The following is a 21,227-nucleotide window of genomic DNA, read 5'->3' on the forward strand; positions in this document are numbered from 1 at the left end:
AAAAAATATATATATTAAAAAAATTAAATAAATAAAATAAGAATAAAAGAACATTAATATTACTAATAAAAATATATAGAAAAAATATGTTTAGGAAAAAAACTAGGCAAGTTGGGAGTTTGTCAGACTGCACTTAACGCTTCTTCCCAGTTTGTGGCGTTTCTGAGGCACCTCATCCCTCCGACCTACCCCTCCCCAAATGCAGTGGCTGGCTGGGAAGATGGCATGCGTGGTGGGTGGGCTGTTCCCAGCACATGGAGGTGGGATGGCAGAACCATCTGCAACACCTGAGAGAGCAGTTAATCTGCAGTGCTCCCAGCACCCACAGTGCAGCTTTTTGTAGTGGACAACTAGATATGCCTCTGGGCTCCTCCTGGGTAATGTTGGCTGCAGCACTGCTCAGGAAGTTTTCCCCACCCTGCAGGTGGGGCAGGGCTGGGGAGAGAGATGGCCTGTTCCCTCAGATCTACACTTCCCCATGGACTGTAGCCTGCTCCCAGTGGGGGTCATAGTGATTCAGACCCACTCTACTCTCCCATCCTGATCTCCCTACCTCTCTCCTCCCTATGAAATATTTGAGATTCTCTTAGATCACTCACCCCCCCAAGGACTGCAGTCCCAGTTGTTTATCCCCATTCCCTATTTTGTTCTATGGAGCAGGGGTAAATGCAATCTACCCCACTCCACCATCTTCCCAGATGTCCAGGCACTCTCTTTTTTGGCCTATTTTGCTCTGTACCTTGGCATCATCTACCTGTCTATTTAAATGTAGGTTTTCAAGCTACATTCATTGGGACCTCAGAGTTCTGTGAGCTGTCTTGAAGAATGGAGATGGGGAAAAAGGAAGAGGCACTATGGGATCTCCTGCTTCTACTTTAACCACAGGAGGATATAAGCTTTTGTTTGGAAGGACTACAGTATTAAAAAAAAAAAAAAAAAAGAGTCCAACCCATTTGTCTATTGCCTTTTATTGGTACCTCTTTAGGAATTCTTTGCCCTAGTTCTGACCTCTTAAAACATTCCTTCAGGACATAGCTGTTAGTACTTCTAACAACATTCCTTCACTCTCCTTTCTGTCCTTAGCTAACCCATAGCTGACAGGAGAATCTTCAGCTATTTAGACTTGGGGACAAGACACTTATGAAAAGACTTGAATAAAAAATTAAATTACAAAGCTAAAATTAAATAGCTGTATTGAGTAGTACATGTTTTCCCAAATGCAGAACACAAGACAAGGATTTAGGTGCAGGTTATTTATTTAGGACGAAGCAAGAATAACAGAGCAAATAAGAGAGACAGCAAAGCAAGCCAAGCTAAAGGATGTGTTATCAAAGGGGTTGCTGTAGTCAAGGGCTAGTGTCCATGAGAACCAGAACAGAAGGGTGCAGAATGCCTCCCAGAATAGCTCATCTGCAAGCTGGGAGACTGGAGCATTTATCCACTGGCTTCCATTCTCCATTGACTGAGGTTTCTCCTGGTGTGTGTGTGTGTATGGACACACAAATTCCCCTGTATTTCACGGAGCACCAGTAGTATAAGAGAAGGTAGAATGCATTGATGCAGGCAATGTGATGTTGGCACCAGAGGGATCTGCTACAACATGTCCTAAGTGTATTTCCTCAGGTTTTTCAAAGTTGTGAGTAAGCAGCCATATTACGTTAGCAATAGAGAAATTAGTTTATGTCAATAGACTGGTTTGGGGACTCCTCAAAGAGCAAAATCTCTGAAAATATTTGTCTCAAGTTGTACTTGCAAACAACCAGGACAGCAAGTAAACCCTGAGACTGTCCTAGATAGTTAAATGTGTTTTTCTTTCTTTCTTTTTTTTTTTTTTTTTTTGTGTGTGTGTGGGGGGAGGATAAGGAAGGTGGTACAAATCTATGAAGGGACTGTGCTTCCCCTGTTTGTATGCCAATTTCAATCAAGACTGAGGATGTAGACTAAGGTACAATTTTAGGAAGGGCAAAGAAATGTTTCCTATGGCTTTGGTCATAAACTCCCCTACTTAAAAGGTTCGTATGGCTCCCTATTGTGAGAAGGTATACAAAAGTAATTAATGTTTGGAGTTGGGCCAAATATGAGATTATTTGAATATCAAAATAAATAAATGTGGTAACAAATCATAAAACTGAACAAAATAACAGTGCATATTGATAAACAAATAAAAATAGAGAAGGAAAAGCTCTTCCTCATAAAAGAACAATAATTCATGATTATAGAAGGAATGACAGAGTTAGAAAAATCACTATTTGTGACCAAAACAATAATTGCCTCAAGGAAGAATCCTGGTTAAAAGGTGGCCACCCAAAAGATATGTCCACTTCTAATCTCCAGACCTGTCAATGCTACCCCAGTTGGAAAAATAGTCTTTGGAGACGTAATTCTGTTGAAAACCTTAAGGTGAAGTCATCCTGATTATTTGGATAGACCCCAAATCCAGTGACAGTTGCCCTTGTAAGAGACAGAAGGAGATAAGACACACAAAAGAGAAGGTGATGTGAAGTCAGAGGCAGAGAGAGGAGTGAGGTGGCCACAAATCTAGGAAGCCATGAAATACTGACAGCCATCGAACCTAGAAGAGACAAGGATTCTCCCTTAGAGCTTCCAGGGGGAGTATAGTTCTGCTGACAACTTGATTTTGGACTTCTGGCCTCAAGAACTGTGGAACAATAAATTTCTGTTGTCTTAAGATACCCAGTTTGTGGTAATTTGTTGCAGCAACCACAGGAAACTAATAAAGATGCTAAAACTAGTGAATGAAGAATGATGTCTCAGGAATTTACATAGTCTTAAAGTATCTACTCCCAAAATACTTAATTACAAAAGAAAACCTAGTAACTCTTCATGGAGAAATGGCAGTAGCTCTTAGTTGGTTGTGTTTTGGTATCAAACAAAGCAGGATGAATATTCCACTTGCACCATCATCTCATATTAGCTTGCATGATGTTGGGAAAGTTACCTAACTTCATTAAGACTCCATTTCCTATAGAATGGAAATAATATTAACCAACACCCACATCTTCAGGGTATGGTTAGAATTGAATGAGACCTTCCATATGAAACTTGTAGCACAATACCTAACATATAAGTGTTCAATAAGTACTGGCTATTCTGATGAGAATGGGTATCATCTACAGAATAAGGTTTAAATTTCTTTTAATCTAGTCAGAGAGATAAATGATACCCTCAATGAAAGATTTCATAATCTGGGCCACAACCCTATGTTTCTGGTTCACACTCAGATTATGCCTCTTTCCAGGTTTCCAATCATTCAACCTTTCGTCTTCCAGTCCCCTGTTCAGTTAAGTCATGCACCAGGGCTCATAGTCCATCCATAGCCATAGCTCAGACCACTTCCCTTCTATACTGATACTGACCTAAGAGATTGAAATCAAGGCTGGCCATGGTGAAGACAGGGTAATAATTCCCCTCAGAAAAGAGAGGAACTCCAGAAGAGAGAGATTAAACTGAAAACTGAATTCTCCTCCCCTAATCCATGCACATCCCCCAAACATACTCTTAACCAATTTCAATCAAACTGTAAACTTGAAATAGGCTAAGCCTACCTAAAATCTGGCCCAAGAGTCACCCCCAGAGAACTTCTTTTGTTGCTCAGATGTGGCCTCTCTCGCTCTCAGCCAACATGGGAAACACTCACTGCCCTCCCCTTCTCTACGTGGGACATGACTCCCAGGGGTGTAAACCTCCCTGGCAACGTGGCACAGAAACCCTAGAATGAGCTGGGACTCAGCATCAAGGGATTGAGAAAGCCTTCTCAACCGAAAGGGTTTAGAGAAAAATGAGACAAGATAAAGTGTCAGTGGCTGAGAGATTTCAAACAGAGTTGAGAGGTTATCCTGGAGGTTATTCTTACACATTATATAGATAACCCCTTTTTCATTTTAAGTATATTAGAGAGGCTAGAGGGAAGTGCCTGAAACTGTAGAGCTGTGTTCCAGTAGCCATGTTTCTGGAAGATGAATGGATAATGATATAGCTTTTGCAATGTGACTATGTGATTGTGAAAACCTTGTGTCTGATGCTCCTTTTATCTACGGTATGAACAGATGAGTAAAACATATGGACTAAAAATAAATAATTAATAGGGGGAACAAATGTTAAAATTAAAAAAAATATATATTGCGTAGATGAAAATACTAGTGGTCAATGAGAGGGAGGGGTAAGGGGTATGGTATGTATGAGTTTTTTCTTTTTATTTCTTCTTCTGGAGTGATGCAAATGTTCTAAAAAATGATCATGGTGATAAATATACTACTATGTGATGATACTGTGAGTCATTGACTGTATACCATGCATGGAATGTTTGTATGTTAAGAATGTTCACGTGCTCGCTTCGGCAGCACATATACTAAAATTGGAACGATACAGAGAAGATTAGCATGGTCCCTGCGCAAGGATGACATGCAAATTCGTGAAACGTTCCATATTTAAAAAAAAAAAAAAGAATGTTCATGTGTGTATGTTGCTTTGGTTTGTCAATCAAAAAAAAAAGTAAAAGGAGACATTCTGCAACAAGCCTACAGATATGCCATAAGATGTAAAATAAAAAATGTTTCAACCTCTTAAAAAACAAAAACAAAAAACCCCTGCAAACTTGACTTTCCTGGATTTTTCCAACCTAAAAATAGTTTGCTTCTTGGTAACATTGAAATGTATGGACTTATTGATTACATTTCTAACTAGGTACCCACAAATGCAGATTTCCCAGCAAACTAATAAACAAGGCTGCCTCCATGGAGATACGGCTCCCGTACTCCTTCAATACTGATTTCCTCAATTACCTGAATGTAAGTCACTGAATGCTGTGGCTCAGTTCATTAGCTACAATGGACAGTATAACTCCAAACTTTCTACCAGTTGACATACTTACAGGTGACATATTTATTGATTTTTCTAACCAGAGGGGGGAAGAGTTGGGAAATGTGGGCAGACTGCTCACAGGCATATTCTAAATCATCACCATCCTGGAGAATAAATTCAGAAGGAAGTCGGAACTTGGGGTAAGGAGTAGGATGCAAGTCTCCTTTCTAAGCATAGGACTTACTTCAATTCATCCTACAACCAAACTGCTTTTGATTTCAACTATTTTCAAACCCTGACTAAAAATTTTAGGGTTGAGATAGAAATAGATTTTTTGTGTAGTGTAAAGAAATATGTAAATTACTAAACTGAATTTCTAAATAGGTATTTTAAAAGGAGTATGTTTATTTATTCATTCACTAAATGCATATTTAGAGTTGAATGTAGTACAAGGCATAGTGCTAGGTGTTAGGGATACAAGGATGAATTAAACAAAACCTCTGTCTTCTACCCCTGACTTTAAGGAACTCAAGACCTGTGAGGAAGAGAGGCAGTTACACTAATTGTAATACAGTGTGATAATACTAAGTATAACAGAGGTTGGAATATGGCAAATGAAACACCATCAACTGGTTTTGCCAACAAGAGTTGGGGAAATGTCATGGAAGACAAGTTTGATTTGGATCTTGAAGGATGAGGAGGAGTTCCATAAGCAAAGAAGGGAAGGGGCATTTTTATTTAAAACAAGAACAACAAAATTCATTCTAGATTTTTGACACTGCCTGGAGCAGACATGAGGCAGCTTGTTTGGGAAGTATTTGAAAGAGATCATGACAAGGTACAGAGTTGGAAGTATATTTTCAGTAGGATAGAAGAAATTCTTCAGATGCTATCATCAACTTTACAATTTTTACAAAAGATTTGATAGCTGTAGACTTGGACACAACTTTGAAATATAACTGTGTTGACTTTGGGTAAACTATGGAAATTTCACTTAGCAGACGAAGAAACATCACATATGGTGAAAGAACATTATTGAAAAATACTCATTAAAACTTTCCCTTAATATCTTTTCTCTGATTTATGCGGCATAAACAAACACGTAATGGTGTGAGGGACTATAAAGGTTTTATTACTACTTGTTTGATACTGCCTACATAACTCACTCTGAGTACCAGTGTGGGCATCTCAAACTAAGTGCCGTAAAACATTTATAGCATGCCATTCTATTTCCTACACTTTACATAGATTCAAAACTTCAGAGCTCAGAAACATACTTATCAATGTAATAGCTAGTAGTGAAATACTAGCTATTTTTGTGTTTTATTTAGATTACGGATTTCCAGTTTGCAGGAAGAAAATTAATGTAATGAAGATTTATGTTACTTCTCTGCAGGATCTCAGATTATCTGGCAAATTCCTTCCCGAAAGAAAATCACTTTTCAAAGTTATCCTCAGTAAATGCATAGAGGAATTAGCATAAAATTGGCAAAGTCGCTTGTGTCTGCACGTTTGAATTCATTTGTAAATAACGACTACTTACTTCCTTGCTTCCTTTCCCCACCCCCGACCCAGCATCACAGGTGCAGAAAGACTTCCAAAAAGGAATGAATAGGAACAAAAGGAGGTAGGCGCCAGGAGGAAAACAGAAAATCCCAGCACAAAATTAAACCAATCTTGGAAGAAATAGCAGATGTGATACCAAATAGACATTATGGAAATTTAAACTGCTTTTAAAATTGATGATCACAGATAGTGTATCAAGTTTATTAGGTCTTCTACGTCTGTCTGATTTGCTTAAACTTTTATATTAGGCTTGTCTTGAGGGATAGATTTCTGTGCTAAGCACACGATATGTTAAACCAATATTAATCTTTTAAGGAGGTAGTCATTAAAGTAAATATAACCGCTACTGTTATTTTAAGCTTTTAATTTATGGTTTAAGAGCCAAACCTGAGGATTTCCATGATTCCCCCAATTCCATTACTTACGAGTTATCAAAAGAAACACAATTCTGATATGCAATAGAACTCAAATAATCATTGAATTACACCACTCACCAACACCTTGAAGTTCAAATAGGAAATGTTTGGGTAGAGTTCTCCGTAAGTTCCAATCCTAAACAATTCCTCCCCACCCACCCCCACGCCAAAGTGTGCACAGTGAGTTTAAATTTATTGTAATTAGTCATCCAGATGGTATTTGAATTAATCAATGAAAAGGCAGTATTTATCTTGGGATACAAGATTCTGAAATAGAGTGAGAAAATCCCCAAGGTGGGGGTGGAGACAGTGAATAAGAGCCCCTGGGAAAGGCCCTTTCAACTAGGATTGAAAAATAATACGTTTGAATTTAAGTCTCTTTGAATATAAATCTCCGGTAACAGCAGGAAAAGGGTCCTCTAGCCCAGGAACCTTAGGGCAGGAAGGGAGTAAACGGAACTGTGAAACAGCTCGCTCAGCTGTTTCTGGTTTGGGGATAGGCGGGGAAAGAAACCGTGATGTGGGAACCGAGCATTTAGTCACTCAAAATAACCTGAAGGGTCAAATAACGAACTCCACGAAAAGCGTTGACCAGTCTCCCCTTTGCAACACCCTACACTGGATTTCCACTCAATTTCCTCTTCTCCGCGTAAGGAGAGCCCCAGGCGCTGCCCCTTCCCACGAGGGTCCGGCGAGCGCGGACAGCTCCCCTCCCAGTCGCTGAGGGCGGGAAGTCCGCGGCCCGCAAGCTACGGCCTCGCCAGCCCGACGACCGCCTCTCCTAGTTCCAGGTGCCGGCAGGGCCGGAAGGTCTCGTTCTCCTCCGCCTCGGCTGACCCGTGTGAGGAGGCCCATGAGCGCGGAGGCCCTAGCCGCCTCCGGCCTGGCCGGCCAGCCGCGAACGCGGGGCGCTGAGGGGAGGCGGGGTGAGACCGCGGGGCGGAGGGGGCGGGAGGTGCATCCTGGGAAATCCACCAACATGGGGCGAAGCGGCCGCCGCCGCCGCCGCCGCCGTCGCGGGCCCCGGCCGCAACCTCCGCCGCTTCTCTGACGCCCAGCTGGGGCCTTGTCGCCTCCCGCGGCCCGCGTTCCTCCGGTAGAGACTCTCCAGCACGTCCTCCGCCCGCCCGCCGGCAGGGGCCATGTGAGGGGGCAGCTCCCTCTGCCGCCGCCTCCTCCTCCTCCTCCCCCCGCCCCCCTTCCCTCTTCTCTCGTCCCCCTCGCACAGGGCCCAAGAGGATCCCCCACTACTGCCCGCCCTCCCGACGCAGCCCCCACCATGGACAGGAACTACGCGACCTCAGGCTTCGCCGACCCGCCGCCGCCGCCACCCGCGCCCCCCCCTGCCCCCGCCGCCGCCAGCGCCGCCACACAGACCCCCGCCCCCGCCTGGGCCTACGAACCCGGAGCCGCCGCTGCCGCCGCCAGCAGCAGCTGCAGCAGCGGCAGCAGCCCCAGCCTCAAGGCCAGGTAGGGAGGGTGGGCGGCGAGGTCGCGGTGGGCCAGGAAAGGCCGAGGATATGTTTGGGGCCTTCGCCCCCGTGCAGCGCCGGCCAGGGGTCCGGGCGGGACTGGGTGCCCTCCGCTCGCCCCCTCACTCTCATCCCCAGACGGGCGAGGCGGCTGATGACTCCCATGGGGTTGTCCCGGGGTGAGTGGGGCGTCCAGTGCAGGGTTCGCGCCTGGAACTGGTCAGGGACCACGGTTAAAGGGAGAGCTGGGCGAGAATCTTGGGGCTTCGTCACCCTCCGGGGTCCTGGGCTCGCTCACACACAGTGAAGTTGAAATCGTGGCTGAACTCAGCGATCAGGGTGAGCCTAGAGTGGCTCCGGGGTCGAGGGGAATGCCCGGGAGTTCGGGGCAGTGACATTCCATTGTATTGGAACCTGGGTGGCCAACAATGTGGTCTTGGGGGCCTCGGCAATGTGAGGGTGGGGGAGGTGGGGAGAGGGAAAAGGCCGAGTCCCGTAGCGCCGAGCCGCCTCCCTGACTGTGGGGGACTCGGGCGGGTTGGTCTGCGGGAGAACCCCCGGGGCATGGGGCCCAGGAGGAGGCCCGGCGGGGCGCGAACGCTGTGCACAGGCTGGGTGACATATGTTTGCAGTGGTGGCCAAGAGAAAGCGATTTCTCCTCCACGCGTTCAAAGTTACTCATGGGTTTCCTCTTTTAACAACAGCAGGAAGTAAGGAATCTTTCTGCCTTCTGTATCTTGGGGTGACTAAGAGTTAAGAAGGATTATGGGGAGGGGGATCAATGAAGGCCATAAATGTTGAAGAACTGAAGCATGCATCTCACATCTCTCTCTGCTTCCTAAGCCCGACTTCATTATGTAGCGCGGGGTTCAAGAGTTCATCTTTCCTCCAACATGACCAAGGGAATCTAAAATGTTGACTCTTACTAGATATTTAAGCTCGCTAAAAATACATAACAGTACCACACAGTCAAACGGTCCCATTTGAATGATAACTGGAAGGCGTGGTCTGGTTTAGAGGATTCCGGAGCGGGGTGTTTTTAAAGCCACCTCTCCTGAACAATACTGAATCTGGTAGGTGCAGCTTTTGATTACAAGGACCAGGGAATCCTGGGTTGCTAATGACTTCATCCTCAGCTACCAACAGGAAGCTTCATGGCTTTATGATCTCATTATTTTCGCGACAGAAGTGAACTTTTTTACTTTATATATATTAGTGTTTTAGGTTACCGTCTTTGTTTTTATCCGAGTTCCATGTTCATGATTTGGAAAATATGTGTGAGGAGTAGCTGGTCTTTGTCTTAGATTGTACCTTGGAATGATTGTGAAAGAGAATGAGAAAAATTTGGTTCAATGAAAGGGAAATAAGTTTTCTTAGAAAATTTTAGGCCCTTTGTTTAAAAGAGCTGGTATTTCAAAAATTAATGTGATGTGCTAATTTGGAGCTAAATAAATGAATGTTCAGACCTTTCAGAAATAGCTGTGATTTTTGTATTATATACAATAGAGCCATTTAAAGAATTTTGTGAAAGATGCTTGGCTCTTCCATTATTTCTTTTCAGTAGTTTGTAATTTTTCAAGTGTTTTGTGCATTGAACATGGTAATTTACAAGTTAAAGTTACTTTCTCTTCAGCACACATCAGCGATAAGTATTTCTGCATCAATTTTTTATGTTTTATATGCAAAATGATTTATTAGGTAAATGAAACTGAAATGCTATCTAGTTATTTCTGTTATTTCTTTTAGCAGAATACTTCTGAGGCAAGAAACTAAAATCTACTTGTCATATTTTCCAAATGTTATTTATCAAAGTAACACAGAATGACTTCCCAAACCCATTTGAAAACAGTAAGTAGATTTGTTTGGAACAAATAATGTAGAAGAGATTTGTTTATTGGAAGTTATTGATTCTTAAGTGTTAATTCTCACTCCCCTAATTCCTTTTTAAAAAAATACGTATTTTGGAGTTGAGGTCAGCTGAATTATAGCATAGAAAATGCAGGCTTCCTCCTTCTCCACCCCCACCCCCCACCCCCAACCTGCTTTGTTAACATCTTGTGTTAGGATCAGGCCATCTGTACAGGGCTGTACACACTTTTTAATTGTACCTCATTTTATTCTTCAAAGTGTGCAAATGTCCTCTTTTGTTTCAGTTATATAAAAAATACTGAATCTGAAGTATGCCCTTAACTTTTAAAATATTATATATTTTCAGAAGCTTATTCATATGACTATAAAAATTTAAAAGCTTTATCATAGTTCATGTAGCAGTTGAATGTTTTTGTTCCTCTTTGTGGCAGTTTCTTCTGAAGGTGCAAATGAGTACTAGTTATGAGGATATAATATGGATACTTATCCATTAAGAATTAGCCTGTCTGTCACCTTGTTTCCAATAACCTATTCAGGAGCTGACAGATGTTAATGATGGTTTGGTTGTTACTGACATGGGATCTAATATAAGGTAATGTCTTTACTAGGTCCTGAAATGCAGCATTTTCATCAGTTGATTGGAAAGAGTATCGTAAATACTTCATGAATTTTGAAACAATACTTTTCTGGATAAAACAGCCCATCAGATATTAGGTATTTCTACTGTTTTAATGGTTGAAAAATAAAGAGCCTATGAGAAAATCTAGCATTTTACCTGAAATAGCGCTTATATAGAGATTTTTGAGTATTTCTAAAATAATACTTCTTAGATGTATGAAAAGTTCAGGGATAAGAACTGCACATACGAATCCCTTTATTTGTGCTGTTCTCAGTTTTAGGTACCAAGCGAACATGTCACCATGCAGTTGGAAATACCTTTTATGATGCTGTTTTGGATATTGTAACACCTTTGCATGCTTTTGGAAATAAGATGATAATCAGGAAGCATTAAGCAAACTGTAGACTTACTGCCCTTTTCTCTACATGGTTTTTATATTCAGTGCAGAATAGGAAGAGACTGATGTTTCATCACGGTGATGATAAATGTTGTGTTTGTACTTTCGTACCTACTAGAGACTGAGTGAATAGAAATATTTTTTCAGATAGATTTATATTTGATTTTTGCCTTTTTAATTTGAAACATAGCCTCAGGTTTTTTTGCTGCCAAAGGTAATTTTTAGAATTTCCTAATTCATGAGCCCTTTTTGGTTGTAGTATAAATGTGTAAATGAGTGTGATAGTTACCCCTGCACCCCCCAAAATTATTAGTTTCTCTAAAAATGGTCACTTTCTATCTGAAGGATATTTGTTTGAATACATTTTTTTTGAGTTTTCATAAAATTAAATTTATTTAATTGATGACTATCCTACATCCTGAGGTTAAGTCCTCCCTACATTACCATTTTCAAAATAGTCTGTTGAGAAATAATGATAGATAGTAGATTTTAAGAATGCTTTTATCTGGCACCATCACAAGTTAGCAATCCTATGTTAGTCGTCCTTAAAATACTTTTTTGAACTGTTATTGGTCTGAAAACCAGAAGTCTGGGAACAACTGGTATAAAGGGTCAATTAAGGCTGTTGCAAGCACTCTTGGATTACAGTGGTGAAAGTGGAGTAGAAAGAAGAAAAGATATTTGGGAAATAAAACTTAGAGGATGAGGCAACCATTTAGCTATGGGAGTCAACAGGACAATTCTCGTATGCCATAAATAAAAACAAGAGTCAAGATGATGGTAGTAGTTTGGTTAAGGCAAGGTAGGCAGAGGCTGGCAGGGAAGATTACTTTGGTTTTAGAAATGTTATATGTCTGTAACTATAGGATAACTGTTTGGGAATATCCAATGGACATATGAAGGAGAGTCTGGAGCTCAAGATGGGGTTCATTTAATGATAAGAGACTGCAGAGATTTATTTTACAGCTACTATGAGCCAGCACTAAGTTTTGGGAAGAGAGATATATTTCTGTTTGTCTTCTGTTGGCCTCCTTGAAACCATCTTTTCTTCATTAAGAAGTTGTTATTTAATACAATCTTTTTCATCCTTTTTTATGGTGCCTTCTGGAACACATATAATTCAAATATACATTACAAATACGCACAAATATTTAAAAATACAGTTGGTATACAAGATCATAAAACTAAGAAAGAAAAAATTATTAGTGTATTAGTTAGTATAGGCTGTACTGCAGTTAACAAATAGACCCACATATGTAACAGCATATCACAATAAAAGCGTTTATCTCAGTCATAGTTTATCTCTTGATACACAGGTGAACAGGTGGCTGGAATAGCTTTAGGGACCTGAGATGAAGGAGGTTCTACCTTCATGAATACATGGCTTCTTAGGTCACTGCGAATAATTCAAACTTAGTATATGTTGAGGATTTCAAGCCCTGAAGTGACAAATATCACTTCCATTCGCATTCCACTGGTTAGACCTCATTCATGTGGCCCTATGTAACTGCAAGGACAGCTGGGAAGCACCATCGAGCTGAAGCATCATCTTAGCTATATTCCAGGAAGCCTAGCTTCCCTGGTTTTCTGTTCATTTCTTGGACCTCATTCTTCTTTGGTTCTGTGATAGCCTCGCAAGAAATTGTTTTCTTGTGTCGGTCAGAATACGTTTCTGTTGTCTACTGCCGCTGATGCGCAGCGCTGCAGATGCCGTCTCCACCATGATCAGGTTAGTGTGTGCTGCAGGTGCCGGGGGCTCGACAGCCGAGCGAGTCCGAGGACCGAGCGAGTCCGAGGACCGAGCGAGTCCGAGGACCGAGCGAGTCCGAGGACCGAGCGAGTCCGAGGACCGAGCGAGTCCGAGGACCGAGCGAGTCCGAGGACCGAGCGAGTCCGAGGACCGAGCGAGTCCGAGGACCGAGCGAGTCCGAGGACCGAGCGAGTCCGAGGACCGAGCGAGTCCGAGGACCGAGCGAGTCCGAGGACCGAGCGAGTCCGAGGACCGGACTGAGCTTGTTGAGCTCTCAGAGCCCTGAATCGGGCGGTCGTGGGTTCAGGGTTTATTGATTGAAATTCCACCAGTGAAGGAGTCTCTTCAGCCTTTCCCAGCTCTTTTCCCGGGTTGGTGGCCACGCAGCGGTCTCTGAATACATTTTGTTTGTTTGTTTGAATACATTTTTAATCAGTTTTAAAACAAAAATTTCCGTCAAGGCTTTTGGAAAAAAAGTAAGATCACAGTTTATAAGGGTTAGGGACAGTCCCTAAATAAGTGAAAGGTTATTTCAAATTTTCATTCGAGTTTAGTGAGTATTTTCCCATAAAAACAATGTTACAAGTAATAGTAGTTAATCGTTTTATCATTTACTAGTTTGTGTTACTATTTTAAGTGAGATATACATATTGTTTTATCTTCACAACTGTTCTTTGAGGTTGTTTTTTTTTTTGTTTTTATCATGGGCAGGCACTGGAAATCGAACCGGGTCTCCAGCCTGGCGGGCGAGAACTCTGCCAGCTGAGCCACTGTGGCCAGACCTGAGAGATATTATTTTTACCTTCCTGTTATGGGTGAGAAAACTGAGGCATAGATCCCATAATATAGACAGTAGTGGAGTTGGGATTTAAATCTGGGCAGTGTGAGGTCCCTGCTTCATGATAAAATAGTTTAATGCTGTAATCTACCTATGTTATGGATTAAATGAGCTTTTGTGAGCTAGTTTGTAAACCAAACCATCATTAGTATTCTTGTTTCAGGGTTCTTTGTTACTAGTAACCATTTCCTTCTGAAACATGCTTCCTTTCACTTCACATAACTAATTATCCGTATTTTCTGCCCACTGCTTTTGTGTATTCTTCACTAGTTCTTATTCTTCTTCGGCCTAATCTTTACATGTTGTTTCCTCAGGGTTTGGGATTGATTTGATTTTTTGTTCATTCCATGCTTTCTCTTGAGGACATCAAATTCATGCCCATGTCTTTAAATACCATTTCTGGAGATGCCCATATTTGTGTCATCAGCCCAAACCTCTTCTGAGCATCAAATTCTATACTAGCCACCTCTTTGACCCTTAACTTGGGTATGTTGCAGACAATTTAATGATAAATGCTTTCCCCACTCACACGGTCTCTGCTCCTCTATGAGAGCCATTTCAGTAAGTTACATCTCTATCCAGCTTATTACTCAGGCCAGAAACCTGGAAATTGTGGGTGCTCAGTCACTCAGCCCTGCTGCTTTTTATCCCTTAAATACATCTTGAACCTCTACCTTTCATTTCCACTATTACACTCTAATCTAATCCATCATAATTTTTTACTTGGGTAACAACAGTAGCCTTCTTATTAATCATCTTGGAACTTTTTTTTCCTTCCTTCAGTTCACTCTCCTGATAAAATCCAGAGTGATTTTTAGAAACCCACTTCTACCAGTCTGATCATGTTCCTCCTTTGCTCAAAACCTTTTCATGGCTACTCCTTGATCATTGGGTCAAGTTTTAAAAAAATTTGTAATGTACCTGTATGGTCCTGCATGTACTGGTCCATTTTAAATTTCTTGAGCCATCCTAACCTCCTCCCTATGTATTCAAAAGTTTTACTCTATCACCACCTTCTGAACTGATTTTCTTAAAGTGTCTCATGTTAGAAACATGGTGCCTTCCAGCTCTCCCTGCACCCCACCCAACTTACGTTGTTTCAGTGGTCTCTATGTTTTCATAGTACCTTTTACTTTACTTTTATATCACTTCTTACAAATATAATTTTATTCCTATGTGCTGTTTATGTGATTATTTCCAAAGAATGGAAATTCTTTGGGGAACCCTATCTGTCTTGCTTAGTCTTGTACCCCTATTATTCCTAGTATGCTTTAGTGTGTGGCATATAGTTGGTGCTTAAAATTAAGCACCAACTTGAAAACTTGGTGCTTGAAAGCCAGAACACTGCTTCAGTGCAGGAAGTGGGAGCTCCTTTTTCTGCTGCATCCTCTAGTTCCATTCCCCTTACCCCCTCTATCCTGTAATAGAATGCAAGATGAGGGATTTAGGGTGCTTGTGATTATAGTGGATTAGAAATATGAGAAGATGGACCCCTGCTTGCTTTCTTCTTTTCATTGCTATGCTCTCTGTAATAATGTTTTAAAATTGGTCTAGGTAAACACCGTCAACTTTTTTCTTTCATTCCTTAAACAGAGATATAGTGCTTCATGTATGTCAGGCACTGTTGCCTTTCTCCTCAGGTATTTTATTTCTGCAGTGAAAGCTTGGAATGTCAAATGGCAAGCACAAGCATTTACTCATTAAAATGTACTGAACATCTACCTTAGAGCAGCTAGAAGTAAAAACCTAAAATTGTGGAATTGTAACCCATACCAAACTCTGAAATCTGTTCTATGTCTAATTGCTGTGATGTTCTTTGAGATTTATTGCTTTTCTGTATATGTGTTATTTATCACAAAAAAAGGAAAGGAGGAGTATAAAAAGAGCAGATAGGATTTAATAAATGAGTGTGACTGCTGAATCATTATATTGATATTTCTTTTGAGCTCCAGTGTCTTGGGGCAGCCAGAAGAAAAACCGAAAAATCATGGAACTATAACCCAAAACAAACTTTAAAATCTGTTCTATAACTACTTGTTAAAATATTCTTGGAGGGTGGGTCACGGTGGCTCAGCAGGCAAGAATGCTTGCCTGCCATGCCAGAGGACCCGGGTTTGATTCCTGGCGCCTGCCCATGTGAAAAAAAAAAAAAGAGGTTCTTAGAAATTTATTGCTTTTTTGTATATATTTTATATTTCACAATTAAAAAATGAGCAAGAGCAAAATAAATAAACTTTCAGACAGAGCTTACTACCAACAGACCCTTACTGATAGAACTCTAAAGGCTATATTTCTGGAAGAATAATCATTATCCCAGAAGGACCACCTAAGGTGTAAGAGGGAAAAGTGAGCAACAAAAATTGTAAACATATGTAGAAATCTAAATAAACAATTACTATATAGAAAAAAAAGTACTGAACATTTTTGAGTTGCTGTTACCTCAGCTAAGCTCTACTGGGTGCCACAAAAATGAAAAAGACACTACCCTGTCTCTCAAAGAACTCATGATCTAGAAGGACAATACTTGCTACTTCTCTCCCTGGCTTTTAATTGTTGAAGTGCCCAATAGCTTGGAGTTCTATCCTTTTTTCTTTTCTTTGCACTCCCTCAGGCAAAAGTGCCATGTATAGTAAATGACTTTCACATTTTATCTCCAGATTCATGTCTGGTTGCCTCCCTGACTTCTCCACTTGGATAGCTAATAGGTATCTTATCTTAAATATAATAGATCTAGAATATGATTATCACCTTACCTCTAAAACCGATACTCTAATCTTTCCTACCTCAGTAAATAATACCACCATTTAGTTGCTCAAGCCCAAAAGGTTGGAGCCATTTATGATTCATTTCTTTCCCTCCCATATCCAGTTCCTCAGTATATCCTGTTGGCTTGATCTCCGTATCCATAATTTCCCACATAGATTCTTTCAGTTGTCTCCTCATACTTTCTTGCTTCCACTTAGGCTCTTTTGGAATTTATTAAGCACATAGGAGCCAGAGTTAACTTTTCAAAATATAACTCAGGTAATGTCATTCCCCTGTTTAAAACCTTCCAGTGGTACTTCAGTAAAATCCAAAATTCTTATAGCCTACAAGATTCTTTCGATCTGAGCCTCTGCTTATTCTCTACCCGCATCTCATTCCATTCCCACTACTGTGCTTCAGACACACTGGCTTTATTTCTGTCCCTGAAACATACCAAGGTTATTTCTGTCTTACTGTTTTTGCTCTGTTTCCCTTTATCTGGAATTCTCTTTCCTTGTATTTGTTTTGCAGTTTCTCCTGGACATTCAGTTCTTCTCTCAGATGTTATCTCCTCAGAAAGGCCTTCTGTGACTGTCCTGTCTAAAATAACTATCGCTATGATATCACGCTTTCATTTTCTTCATAGCAATATTAATCTGAAGTAATTTTGCTGATTTATATGTATTGTTTGTTAGTACCCTACCCCATACCATTACCCACCACTAATAGAATATATATTCTGTTATAACAAGGATCTAGTCTATCTCATTCATATCTATAGAAGGCAGATGTTGGTGATTGAATCATGTCCCTCACAAAAAGCAAGCTCAGGTCCCAACCCCTCGTCCTATGGGTGTGTACCCATTTGCAAATAAGACTTCTGAAGATGTTTTTAGTTAAGGTATACCTAAGCTGAATGAGGGTGGGCCTTAATCCAATATATTACCTGAGTTATATTTTGAAAAGTTAACTCTGGCTCCTATAAACAAAGAAATTTGGACATAGAAAGGAAGCCACGAAGAAGAGCAAGAAGCTGGATATCAGTAGAACTCAGGAGAGAACAGAGAAGATGCCACCATTTGCACTATGTGTTTTAGATTGCTAGACTACTTGAAGCAGATACCATGAAAGGCACTGGCTTCAACAATGGGAATTTATTAGCTAAAAGATCATGGTTTTGAGACTGAGAAAAATGTCCAAATCAAGGCATCATCAAAGTGATGCTTTTTTCCTGAAGACTGGTTGTCTGTGATCCTGAGCTCCTCTACCACTTGGCAAGGCACATGGTGACATCTATTGGTCCCTCCCTTCTCTTCCATGTTTCATTGATTTCAGCTTCTTTCTTCTGTGGCTTCCTCCCTCTCCCTCCCTCCTTCCCCTTTAAGACCATGCTTTTCTGGGATACAGACAACTTCAAGTCGCCACATTTTCCCTCTGGACCCCCAAAAGGATGTTCTCTCCACATACAAAATACATTCAACTCATCCCAATTTTTAGGATCCTGTTCCTTCCCAATCAGTACCCTCATTTTAAAAGCAGACACCTTGCAAGGTGGGGAATTCAGTTTGCATTATAATTCAGCCAGTCTCATGATGAGACTTGGTGGTTTTTAGAAGTTTCTAGTTTGCGGCTATAAGAGTTTCTATCAGTGCATACATGGAAAATTTCTTGTCATTCATATTGCACTTGAGTTGGAAGTTTCAAGCTCTGAGCTCATCCTTTAACAACTTTATCCAGCAGATTTAGGAACAACCAGTCAACATTCTTATGTTTTTTTAACTTCACATATCATATACTCTGTAACCAAGAAGGATTTGAGTGGGAGTATCTAATGATGATATTTTTTAATATCTGTATTGCCATTTCACACATGGACGATCAGTTCCTGATCATTGGAAATAGATTCTTTAGTGCCTTTAAATCTTATCAGATGAGAGAACTGATTTTGAAAATGCATCTGTCTTCTTAAAAAACCTGTCAGTACCAAAATTTGTATTAGTTAAGGTTCTCCAGAGAAACAGAACTGATAATAAGTAAATATTAAGAGATTTATTAAGGGAATTGGCACACAGGACCATGAAGAGTGACAAATCCAAATTCCATAGGGCAGGCTACAAACTGGCAACACTGATAAAGGTGACTGAAATCTGGCACATCTAAACTTCTTAGTGCAGGCCACAGGTGAAAACTGATGTAGGTGAAGTTGAATTTCCTAGGAGATGCTGGCTGCCTGAAATAAAGGCAGAAATTGTTTCAGGCTTCTGAAAAACTCAATTCTGACTTTTAAGACCTCCAGCTGATTGGGTGAGTAACTCCACACTTTGCAGAGGGAAGGCTCCTTTGTTGACTGTATATGCAATCAGCTGATTATAGATGCAATACTGTGAAATACAGTAACTGTCAGGCCAGTGCTTCCTTGGCCAAGCAACTGGGTACCATTATCTACTCAAGTTGACACATGAACTTAACAATCACACTCTGCCAGGACCACTTTTCCCTCAGATAATCTTCAAGATTTTCTCCCTCACATAATTCAGTTAAAAATGTTATACTGCTAGGGAGAATTCTCCTTCGTACCCTCAGTGGAGTGGCACCTCCCCTGTACCCCATCACTCTCTAGCCTATACCCTGCCTTATTTTTCTTTATAGCACTTCTCATCCATGATATTAAGTATTCATCTATTCTTATTTATTGTTGGTCTTTGCCCATTAGCTTGGGTGTTTTTACCATAGAATTAGAGCTGTTTTCCTTCACATGCCTGTATATAAAAAGTGTTCAATAAATATTGATTTAATAAGGAATGTATTTAGTGCTTGAGTATATTCTGCTTTGACTAGTTGTCTTGCATTTCAGAGTTTAAATTGTCCTCCATAAGTTCAAAGTTCTTGAGGGATCCTAACAATGTGTCGTTTGTTTCTAGGCTTGTAGGGTATTACTAAACATAAAATAATGAAATTTTCCTAAGCCTTAATCGCATCTCATTGCTGTGTGATCACTGATCCTATTAAGAAAATTGAGACCAGATTTGTCTGACTCAGTAAAGTGTAGCACACCCAAAACTATGGATAAGTTAAAGTACTTTTGCTTGGATCTGCTTAAGTTAGATGACAACATCTTAAAACATTTTTGTTATATTAAGCAAACTGAAAACTGATTGCAAGATGAGCATTGCTCTTATAAAGTTGCTGGTACTACTCTCACTTAAACAGACATTAAACTATTTTAATCAGGGTTTGATTTTGCCAGGCCCATAAAGGGAGCAGTGGAATGATGTCAAAATAATAAAACTGAACCATTTGGAAGGGTGGGGTTTAAAGAGAACTGTGCCTGTGGACAAAATTAGAGATGGTTTTATTAATTGGCTAATACCTTTGTACTACTTTTTTTCTTTTAACAATAGCAAGTTTGGAGCTCAAATCTGATCCTCTTTAACTTGCTAATGATTAGAATGGTTTTTAAGATTCATAAGTTGGATTTTAAATGTAGCATAGGGGATGAAACTTCCAAACTTGCTTATACAAGCTAATCTTAAATACCATCTAAACATGATCTATTGTTCACCCTATTACCAAGGCCATTTTAGCATCATCCTGGTAGATATAAAGTGGACTTTGGAGTAAATGTGTGTGTTATTCATGTCTAACAGACCATATTTTAAAATAATTTAAAAAGATAACTAAGTTATGCCATTTGAATAATAGTTTATGAAATTGTTTTTAGGATTTAGCTACGTTTCATAAGATATACCCCTTCTCTAAAGTTAATTACAATTTCTTCATCTACATTAACCTTTGTTATAAGCCAGTAATCCAGAATTTGAATTGACCATGAGAAAGTTAATGCTCTACAAAAATAACATTTTTATGCAAATTTTAAAACAAAGACAAATTGAAGGAGAATGGTATAAAGAACCCCTTTATTCATTAGGATCATTTATTCATTAGGACCTTCAGCAATTTCAGTTCATTGGTCAGTTTTTTTTCATCTATGTCCCCACCCACTTTTTTCCTACAGATATTATTTTAAAGCAAGTTTCAGATTATATATGTATCTTTCATCAACAGTATGTCTAAAAGATAAAAAAAATTTTTTTTAACATAATCACAATATGTAAGATATTTCAAAGCATTCCCCTAAGTGTTTTACGGGCTTTAGTATCTAAAATTAATCTTACATAATAATATAGGATTTATTCTGTATTAGATTTTATTCTAAATTAGATTTTCTTATAAGATTTTATTTCCAGCTCATAAATTCCTGGAACTTTTCTGTTGGAGAGCAAATATCAGACCTTTTGAATTTTTGGAAATTTTCATGTTAATTTTTATTAAAAATTAGGGAAAGAAAAGAAACTGCCTTGAGGATCAAAATGATTATTTTAACTTTGGATTTTAATTCACTTGAATATCTTTTTTACTCTGAAATGTTATTGAACTACTGTATTAAACCAAAGATATATAAATATTTGTAAATGTATTGTACAAATGTGAATTGTCATGATAAACAAGTATCTTTAGCTAGACTCTCCTTACCTAATGCTAGAAATTCTAAACCATGCAAATAATAGTGAGAAAAAAAAAAACATGATGTAATGAGAAATTGGTTCTACTAGTTTCTCAAACAAGGAAGAAAATTTAATTTCGTAAAGAAAGATTAGGCCACAAACAATAGGAAGATATATTATAGAACATGCCATAGCACCATACATTTGAATCATGGAAATATGAACTCAG

The 21,227-nt window shown here is 39.9% G+C and overlaps 1 protein-coding gene and 1 non-coding gene across 13 annotated transcripts in view; both read left to right on the top strand.

The window, feature by feature from the left end:
• Positions 1–4,345: 4,345 nt before the first annotated feature.
• Positions 4,346–4,452, top strand: LOC143645464 (U6 spliceosomal RNA). The gene has a single exon (XR_013157167.1). It is a non-coding gene; the product is annotated as a U6 spliceosomal RNA (small nuclear RNA).
• Positions 4,453–8,175: 3,723 nt separating this feature from the next.
• Positions 8,176–21,227, top strand: part of QSER1 (glutamine and serine rich 1) — a 109,139-nt gene continuing 96,087 nt past the window's right edge. For 2 of the 12 annotated variants that reach the window (XM_077114344.1, XM_077114346.1), the window contains exons 1-2: positions 8,465–10,123; positions 10,753–10,858. Coding sequence is in view for 9 of the 12 variants with exons in the window: in XM_077114335.1 (XP_076970450.1) it covers positions 8,324–8,454 (131 nt within the window). In the remaining 3 variants the exon portion in view is untranslated. The other 10 variants (XM_077114335.1, XM_077114336.1, XM_077114340.1 and 7 more) reach the window with 9 other exon arrangements.

This window comes from Tamandua tetradactyla, chromosome 8, assembly GCF_023851605.1.
Source record: "Tamandua tetradactyla isolate mTamTet1 chromosome 8, mTamTet1.pri, whole genome shotgun sequence".
NCBI lineage: Eukaryota > Metazoa > Chordata > Mammalia > Pilosa > Myrmecophagidae > Tamandua > Tamandua tetradactyla.